Source organism: Lupinus angustifolius, chromosome LG05, assembly GCF_001865875.1.
Source record: "Lupinus angustifolius cultivar Tanjil chromosome LG05, LupAngTanjil_v1.0, whole genome shotgun sequence".
NCBI lineage: Eukaryota > Viridiplantae > Streptophyta > Magnoliopsida > Fabales > Fabaceae > Lupinus > Lupinus angustifolius.
The window spans coordinates 7,159,637-7,170,058 of NC_032013.1; the positions used below are offsets into that span (position 1 = coordinate 7,159,637).

A 10,422-nucleotide genomic window follows, 5' to 3' on the forward strand; every position below is an offset into this window, starting at 1 on the left:
TAATGGATCAGAAGTTGAAGCTAGTATGGCTCATGGAGGAGAATCAGAGGATGAACAAGTTCTTCTTATGGTTACAACAGAAAAAGAGAGTGTCAAGGATGATTATTGGTACCTTGACACTGGTTGTTCCAATCATATGACTGGACACAAAGAATGGTTTGTGAAGCTTGATGAATCTGCTAAAAGTAAGGTGAAATTTGCAGACCATAGTGCCATTGATGCTGAAGGAATTGGTGATATCTCTATACAAAGGAAGGATGGCAAGTCTTCTTGCATCAGCAATGTGGTGTATGTGCCCAAAATGAAAAGTAACTTGCTTAGCCTTGGTCAGTTACTTGAAAAGGGGTATACAATGACAATGGAGAATAAGGTGCTAAGAGTGTTTGATGTCAAAAAGAGACTGCTCTTGAAGGCTCCCTATCCAATAACAAAACCTTCAAAATTGACATTCAAATCAATAATCACAATTGCCTTCTAACCAATGCTATGCAAGAAAATTGGGTATGTCATCAAAGGTATGGCCATCTGAACTTCAAAGGTCTTGAACTTTTGAGCAGAGTTGGTATTGTTTCTGGTCTGCCCTCTATTGCTATTCCTAGTGAACTATGTGATGAGTGTCTCACAAGCAAGCATACAAGGAATGCTTTTGGTGCACACATACCTACTAGATCATCTAGACCTTTGGAACTGGTTTATTCAGATGTGTGTGGGCCATTTGAGGAAGAATCATTGGGGGAAAACAAATATTTTGTGACCTTCATAGATGATTACACAAGGAAGGTATAGATACATCTCATTAGAAAGAAGAGTGATGTGTTTCTTACTTTTCTCAGATTTAAGGCTCAACCAGAAAGGCAGAAGGAATTGAAACTGCAAGCACTCAGAACTAATGGTGGTGGAGAATACCACCTCAACTGAATGGAGAGACTTATGTGACAAGGAAGGATTAATTCATGAAGTCATAGCACCCTATACTCCACAGCATAATGGAACTGCAGAAAGGATGAATAGGACAGTCCTAAACATGGCTAGGAGTATGTTGAAAACAAAGAAGTTGCCAAAGAAGTTTTGGGGAGAAGCAGTCTCAACCTCTGCATACATCCTGAACAGATGTCCATCTAGTAGACTTGAGAAGATCACTCCTGAGGAAGCTTGGTCAGGCAGGAAAGAAGAAACCAAATATAAGTCATCTCAAAACTTTTGGTTCTATTTGTTACAAACATATACCTAATGTGCAAAGAAGAAAGCTTGATGACAAGGGTGAGAAATTGATTCTGCTTGGCTATCACAACACAGGTGCTTATAGGTTGTTTAATCCTTTGAATCAGCAAATTGTTGTGAGCAGAGATGTAAAGATTGATGAGACTCAATGTTGGGATTGGACTGGACAGAATAGTGTTCAAGAAAGAAGTGCTACAATGCATATAGATGATGAAGTCCAACAACAACCAGCTATAGCAGATATAGATGCTCAACTAGAAAGAAGATCCCATAGATCAAGACAACCACCAACAAGGTTGAATGACTATGAGATCTTCTCTGACTCAGGCATCACTACAGAAGGAGAATTGGTGCACATGGCTTTCTTAGCTGAAATGGAACCAATAAGTTTTCATGAGGCAGTGAAATCAAGTCAGTGGATGCAAGCTATGAGAGAAGAACTCAGCTCTATTGAAAGGAATCACACTTGGTATCTAACTAACCTACTAGAAAATAAGAAAGCTATTGATGTTAGATGGGTATATAAGATCAAGGTGAATCCAAAGGGTGAAATTGTGAAGCACAAAGCAAGACTACTTGCAAAAGGTTTCTTACAAAAGCAAGGTCTTGACTATAGTGAAGTCTTTGCACCTGTTGCAAGGTTGGAAACAATTAAATTAGTAGTTTCCTTGGCAACCTATCACAATTGGCACATACACCAAATGGATGTTAAGTCTGCATTTTTAAATGGACCATTAGATGAGGTGGTATTTGTCAAACAACCACCTGGTTTTGAAGTAATTGGCAAAGATCATCAAGTATACAAACTGCATAAAGCCCTTTATGGTCTCAAGCAAGCTCCAAGGGCTTGGAACAAAAGAATAGATGGATTCCTATTGAAGCTTGGCTTTCTGAAATGCAGATCAGAGTATGGTGTATATGTGAAAGGCTCAACTGTTCAGAATCTTCTAGTAATTTGTCTCTATGTGGATGACTTACTAGTAACTGGAACTAAGCTTGAGGAAATTTGTGAAATCAAAGCAGAAATGAAGGTTGAGTTTGAAATGAGTGACTTGGGAGAGTTATCCTATTTTCTTGGGATAGAATTCTCAAGAGTCAAAGAGGGAATCCTAATGCACCAACAGAAGTACATCAATGATGTATTGAAGAGGTTCAATATGGAAGGATGGCAGTCTCTACACCTATTGAAGCTGATGTAGGTTGTGAGAAACCAGAACACGATGTTGCAGTTGATAACACTCTCTATAGGCATATTGTTGGTTGCCTAAGATACATTTGTAACACAAGGCCATATATTATTGCATATGGTGTAGGTGTGATAAGTAGACACATGGAGTCACCAAAGAAATCCAATCTGATGCAAGCTAAAAGAATACTCAGATATGTGAAGGGGACATTGGAGTTTGGCTTGATACTTCCTATCAAAAACAGTGACAAAAATCACAGAATGCTTGGATTCAGTGATGCAGATTGGTGTGGGGATAAATGTGACAGAAAAAGCACAAGTGGCTACATGTTTTTTCTTGGTGAGGCACCAATCTCTTGGTCTTCAAAGAAACAAGATGTTGTGGCACTCTCATCTTGTGAAGCAATCTCTGCTTGTACTGCTGCTCAACAAGCTTCTTGGCTAGGGAAACTTCTCACTGAATTGAAGTTGAAAAAAGAAGGGGAAGGCATGCTTATAATGGTTGACAACAAGTCAGTCATAAACCTAGCTAAGAATCCTATTGCACATGGGAGGAGCAAGCATATAGAGACAAGGTTTCATTTTCTTAGAGACCAAGTTAGCAAGGATCAACTTAAGCTTGATTTCTGCAGAACAGAAGAGCAAATCGCAGATGTTTTTACAAAGGCTTTGAAGAAGAGAAGGTTTGAAGAACTTAAATATAAGCTTGGTCTAAGGTGTTTGAAAGCAAATCTGAATTAAGGGGAAGTGTTAAAAGTAATTCAGTTTTGATAAATATAGATAGTTTCTAGATATAGAAAGTTTGGTTAGTTTAGTTTGTTGGTAGTTTTACTATTTTTGGAATGTAGTTGGCATATTGCTATACATAGTTGGTAAATGCTTTTGATGAATATACACTTGTTTACTTTCTAGAAAACCTATCTCTATCACTTTACTTTCTCCTCTCTTACACACAAAAGGCTACTTCTCTTTCTCTCATCCTACACTAATTCTTTTTCTTTCTTTGTCTGCAACATAGCACATTCTATCTTCTTTGTGCAACATTTTGAAGTGTATATGCAATGCTTACTTTTATAAAAAAAAATCAATCTAAATTGATCTAAAACAACATATAATATTTCGATCAAAGTCTTAATATAAACAAATTATACCATACCAGGAATTAATTATGGGTTTAGATTGGATAATTTTTTGCCAAACTGATCCAACTAACTGTAAACACCCTTTGATAAGTTAAAAGAAAGTGTATAGAAAACGTTACTTGTCTTACAATAAGAACCATAAAAAAACATCTAGAATGTGGCCTATAATAAGAATTAGAAGGAGTAATCATTATTATGGAAATATCATCATCTCCTTTAAAAGGTCAATGCTCAATTGATTGGGAATCATTTGATGGTCTTTCCCGTCGGCTTGGATCAAGTGTTCTTGACCTTCTAGCAATAGAGATGGAAATGATTGTTTCCAATAATCTTCATCTTGTTCAACAAAGTGAGGCTCAGTTTCAGGCGCTTCATTCTTCTCTTTATTCTCTTGTTGGTTTCTTGCTCCGTGATGAGTATCTTCCCAAAACGAAACACTCTAGAAAACAAGAATGCAAAAATAATTACATGTATAATCATCTTATAGATTACATTTGGAATATATATAAGATATCAAATTGATTTGATTTTATGTTGAATCAATATCCATTCTACACCTAAAATTCAGTATTATAATATATTGATTTGAATGTCAAATTTCACATTTGTATTATTTCAAGAATTTAACCCATTCAATTTTGTTATCCATTACATCGACTCTTTCTCTCTCTCATCTTCCTAATTTTTTTTCTTCCTACGCATTTTTAAGCTCTCAAATAATATAAAAAACCTTATTCATTAAAATAAATAAAATTAAATTGGGAAACAACAATTCAAATCAAATTTCTAAAACTAAAATCAAACCAAACAATGAAATATACATACACTTTTAAAGACAGGCAACGGAAACAAAAAAAAATATTAATATCAATTCTTATTTATATTAAAAGCTTCAATAGTAAAAGGAATCTTATTTTTTATTTTAACTAAATCTGAAGGTAATATTTGAAGTAAAATTAAGTAATGTTGAGAATACCAACTAGATATTGGGCTTATAATATAAAGTTTTAAGCTGATAAAAAATTAAAATGTGTTCAATTCTTATGAACTATAAGAGGGATAGCCATGAAATTCTAAAAGAAATTAATTATTTATCTGTGAAAATATATTTTTTGTTTTACATTTTATCATTGGTGACAGCAAATAATACAAATGGGTGAAAGTGAAAGATTTTCGTTACACAATCAAATTTCCAAAATTAGATATGTATGCAAAGGGAATATTAGAAGGCAGAAAACCAGGGCAGGGACTTCCACCTCATTGAAAAACATACAATTACTTAAAATTAAACTAAAATGTAGTTATTTTATAGATTTATTGTCATGGTTAGAACTCAAAACCATTAACGATATTTGCAAAACAGAAACAATAGAATAATCACAATGGAGTACATATAATTTAGCTTTAATTAAGCAATATAATATTTACTTAGGATGATCAACAAATTAAACCCGATACTTACAGATACGCCATTGGCCGCAAGTGCAATAACAGCAATACTTTTTTCTGCAGTGTCCGTTACGGCAGTCTTCCTTTTTTCTCTGGTGAGAGTGTTCATCTCATCACATGTTCTTTTTGTACCTTGTTTTGGTTGATTGTGTCTTCCATTCTTTCTAAATCTGCATAGAACATAGTTATTGGTCTGCAAGGTAATAAAACGATCAAATTTAATTTTTTAACATTGAGCAAGATCATAATTCAAAGTAGAAAAGTGTGGCATTGCACAAAATGGTACGAATAAATGAATAATGTTAAGTTATCAAAAGAAGTAGAGAATAAAAGAAATGAAAAGATTGTGCTTCAAACATTAAAAAAACAGTATTCTCATAATGAATTTTGCCGTAGCTATTTCTTGCAGAATATTCAGTGAACGATCATAGCTTACGATCATAGTTTACTGATGAAACAATGCTAATCTACAAGTATTTTAAATTATTGTAGTTGTTGCTTTTACCATATTAGCGGAAAATAGTAAGAAAATATGGTTACAATTGTAGTTCCGATAGTGTTGTCCCACAACTATAATATGTTGGCCACAATTGCAAAGATGGAGAGCATTTAAAATATCCATCACTTACCAATAAAACGTTGGTCTAGTATTGTAAAATCTGTTACATCTCATAAAAACTAAAAGATTTAAGATTTGATTTCTGATAGTAATACTTATTGGGAGAAGTATACCAAAAGATATTAGTTTATTACCCAAAAAAATAAAGGATAACATTGGTAGTACAAAAAACATCTATCACTAATGTTTACATGAAGTTTATTCATGTATGATCTAGGCACCATCATATGTAGTATACTCATAGTTTACAATCTTGATATGTACTTACAGGTGGATTGGTTTGCAAGGATGGGTGAAGGCTATATTCATGCATGATCCACGCACCATCATGCTCAGTGTCACTCTTCTCAAAGCGAAAACGTTTCTTCAATCCAATACATTGATTTGTGCCCTCAACTACTACCTTTTTCCCAGTGTCTTCAGCTTCCCAAGAACCGCAACCAATGATGCGAAGGAACCGTGCGCCGTTAAGAGATTTCTTCTTCAAGGTAGTGAATATATAGAGGTCCCTTCCATCATAACTGGACCCTTCAAAAGCTTCCCAAATTTCCCAAGGATTCTTTGAACCATACAAGTCACATTCAAGAATGGTAAGATGGGTAGGCACAACTTCTGCATGGATCTTTTTGTAAAGGAAATTTTGGATGAGTTCATCATCTCTTAGAGTGTATGTCTTGCTTGAAGATGGAGGAGAAGCACGAGTCATGGAAAGTGATTTCAAGATTTTCAAAAAAGCTCTGATCAGAACTATTGTGTTTTGTACATGTGTTAATAAAATCCAAACCTATATCTTATATAAATCTGAGTAAAAGATTATATTGTAAAATATCTTTTAATTTCTTATTGGGATATCTTATTAAAAAAATTGGTTTATCATATAGAAATTTTATTAAATATATACTCAATCATATATTTATCTTTTATTTTACTTCCTAGAACTTTTTAACTTTATACTATTTTCAAAATTACACTCGTTTAACTGTAAGAAAAAATAAAAATCAACTATTTTATTTTTATAATAAAATAATTAGAATAAATTACACCTATATCTATACCCAAAATTTAGGAAAACTATCCCTCCCTCTAAGTTACATCTTTTGAGAGAAATGAATATAATGTATGAAGCATGAGAGGTAAAGAAAATAATTAAGCTAAAATATAGAGATATCATTAAACTAAACTAAAGAGATATCAATATAAATTACTAATAAATAATAGTCCACACAACAACATTGCAACTTAATTTTTGGTTAAACAATAAATCACTATCTTACACTAGAGGCAATTTTATTCGAGGGGAAACATCAGCCATATTTATTAACAACTGATTAACATTAATTTTTTTTATCAGCAATGCATTATATTAAAAATAAAGAAGAGGGTTAGGAGAACAAGTGGTGCTCCTATCCACAACAACATTACACATACCAATTCAAACAACTTGAGGGGATCCATACCCAATCCATGAAAGAGTAAGGGAAGGGAGAAAAACGAGCAGAGAGAAGATTCCAAGAAAGTAGTTGAATATGATATGGTTTTATTTCTAGCCAACCAAAGAGACCACAAAGTGACAAACCAGATAGACATCCACTGATTATGATATGGTTTTACAAGTCGCAGAGAACTCCAATGAGATAGGAAGTTATTCCTAATACCAGCTGGGAAAACAGAACTGAGTTCAAACCAAGAGAAGATAGATTGCCACAAAAAATAAGCGAAGGAGAAGGAGAAGAACAAATGGTCGATAGATTCTTCCACCATTCCACAAAATATGCATCATGTTTGATCTTCAAGCTCAGAATGCCTATCCTAACCAGATTTAAACGGGTTGGAATACCATCTACAGACAGCCTCCAAACAAAACATCTCAATTTTAAAGGAACATTGGAACCCCATACTTTTTTATAAAACCAAGAATCATAGCCATTATCCTCATTTAGAAAGACATTGTAAGCACTTCTAACCGAATAAAGACCACCTTTGTCATGCATCCAAAGCCACCCATCAGCAATATCCTGCAAAATCCTAACCTCCTTTATAGAATTAAGAAGGGCCTCGACTTCCTCTCTTTCCCAAGAGAATAAATGTCTACGCCATTCCAGATTCCAGCACCAAACATCATTCCTCCATTCACCCATAGAGCTAATAAAAGCATTTTTGTCCATAGCAATCTGAAATAACCTGGGGAAAGAAATGCTAAAACTGTCACCCCCAAACCATTTATCCTTCCAAAAAGAAGTAAAGGAACCAGACCCGACTCTTCTATTCACCCCCTCATAAAACCATCCTTTTTGAATCCTATTCTCGTTATTCTCCAGAGCCCCAGATCTCTCCACCACACTGACCCCTTCCTAAAACACTCATCCCCACGAAACTCCCGAAAACCACCCGGCCCCACACCATATTTAGAATGCACCACTCTCACCCAAAGAGACTCGAGCTCATGTAAAAATCTCCACCTCCATTTTCCTAAAAATGCTAAATTAAACAGACATAAATTTTTTACCCCAAGGCCCCCTACCTCCTTAGCTCTACACACATTTTTCCAACTCACCCAATGTATACCTTTGTTCACCTCGCTCCTACCCCACAGGAATCTTCTCTGAATTTTATCAAGCTCATGAATAACAGAGACAGGAGCTTTATAAAAAGAGAAGAAATAGATAGGTAAAGAAGAAAGAACCGACTTCGGGATAAGCTTTTGTTGCCAAAAAGAAAGCTTCTTCTTAAATGCCTCAACAACAGGACCCCAAGTAGAAATTCTTCTAGGATTAGCACCAACAGGAATTCCAAGGAACTTGAATGTCAACTTACCTACACCACATAATAACTTATTCGCCGCCTACTGAACAACTACATTATCGGTTTTAATACCAATAAGGCTGCTCTTATGGAAATTAATTCTCAAACCCGAAGTAAGCTCAAAACATTTCAGGATACTCTTGTGCGCCAAAATATTACCCTCCGACATTTCCCCAATTAGAAGGGTATCATCGGCATATAGAAGATGTGACACAATAACCTCATCCCTTCCAACCGAGTACCCTGTAAATATCCTTTGTGAAACCGCCGATCTCATAATGCCAGCAAGACCCTCGGCCACAATCAAGAATAAAAAAGGAGCAATCGGATCACCCTGCCTAAGACCACGAGTCATGTTGAACTCCGCAGTTGGACTCCCGTTGACCAGAATGGAGATAGAGTTTGATTGAAGGCAACTTTTAATCCAGCTCCTCCACTTTAAACAAAAACCCATCCTTTCCATCATGTACAGAAGGAAGCTCCAATTAACACAGACATAAGCCTTCTCGAAATCCACTTTGAAAATAAAGCAATCCCCAAAGTTATTCTTTTTAGCCTGATCAATGACCTCATTCGCAATAACAACACCATCCATGATACATCTACCTTTAATAAAAGCTAATTAGCATTCTGATATTATCGAGTGCATAACCTTTTTAATCCGACCGGCCAGAAGTTTAGATATAATCTTGGATATACATGCAACCAGAGAGATGGGTGATAATCACTAAGGCCCTGCAGGCTTCTCGTTTTCGGAACTAGGACAATGAAAGAAGAATTGCATCATTTTGCAAGATTACTAGAATAGAAGAAATCATCCACCATAGCGAATACATCGGACTTCACACAATCCCAGAATTTTTTAATAAAGGTGAAATTAAATCCATCAGGCCCAGGACTTTTTTCACCTTCACAACTCCAGACATATTCTTTAATCTCATCTTCCTGGAACCGGGCCGTGAGGTGAATATTATCCTCCTCGATAATACGGTTGAAGGCAATCCCATCAAGAGACGGCCTATTCCAATGATATTCAGAGAATCTATCATGAAAAAACGGACGAATATAATCTTTTGCCTTTGGCGGATCTTCAACCCACACCCCATCAATTAATAACCCGAGCACTTCATTAGATCTACGTCGTCTATTAATAGAAGCATGAAAGTAATGAGTATTAGAGTCACCATCTCGAAGCCACCCCTGTCTAGATTTTTGCAGCAAGAGATTATCTTTTTGGCTGGACAGTCGCCAAAGATCTGCAGAAGCAATCCTCCTAGCAACAATATCCTCATTACTAAGAACACCTTCACTCCCTTTCCCATCAATAGAATTAATGATAGATACTTTCTCAGATATCTTCCTATCCAACAAACCAAACACATCTCTATTCCATGTCTTTAGAGACCTCTTTAGACACTTCAATTTTTCTTTAAAGACAAAAGACCCCCTACCAGATACCTCCAACTTACTCCATTCCTCTTCAACGAAGTTATAGAACCCGGAATCAGAAAACCAACAGTTATTTGTTCTGAATGGGGAGGGGCCCCAATAAGGAATATCATTTTTTAGGAGGATAGGGCAATGATCAGAGAAGGAGCGTTGTAGGCCTAGTTGGAGAAGCTGACCCCAACAATGCAACCATTTGTCATTGACCAGAAACCTATCAAGCCTACTCATCGCCGAGCCATTTGAGAGAACCCAAGTGAATTTTGCACCAGCAAGAGGAAGATCGAATAATTCCAGATCCTTAATGAATTGAGAGAATTCGGAGCACTACTTAACATCAAAATGAGCAGCAGAACCTATTCTTTCATCATTATTTACAATTGCATTGAAATCCCCCACCACACACCACATATTCCCCGAATGATTCACCCAATCGTTCTTAGCTTCTTCCCATAACAGTCTTTTCCTCATCAGATCACAAGGGCTATAAACGTTCATAATGTTAGCAGTTCTACTAGAAGATGTCCACTTCCCATTAACCGTCACAAAATTTGGCC

At 35.7% G+C, this 10,422-nt stretch overlaps 2 protein-coding genes across 2 annotated transcripts; both read right to left on the reverse strand.

The window, feature by feature from the left end:
* Positions 4,987 to 6,391, reverse strand: LOC109347183 (NAC domain-containing protein 83-like). The gene is made up of 2 exons (XM_019586898.1): positions 5,886 to 6,391; positions 4,987 to 5,168 (listed from the first exon to the last, which is right to left on the reverse strand). Exons 1-2 carry the CDS (start codon positions 6,321 to 6,323, stop codon positions 5,163 to 5,165), a joined length of 444 nt encoding a protein of 147 aa, XP_019442443.1. The 5' UTR covers positions 6,324 to 6,391; the 3' UTR covers positions 4,987 to 5,162.
* On the reverse strand, positions 7,225 to 9,014 carry LOC109346956. Its single transcript, XM_019586697.1, has 4 exons — positions 8,579 to 9,014; positions 8,183 to 8,431; positions 7,963 to 8,086; positions 7,225 to 7,798 (listed from the first exon to the last, which is right to left on the reverse strand). Exons 1-4 carry the CDS (start codon positions 9,012 to 9,014, stop codon positions 7,225 to 7,227), a joined length of 1,383 nt encoding a protein of 460 aa, XP_019442242.1.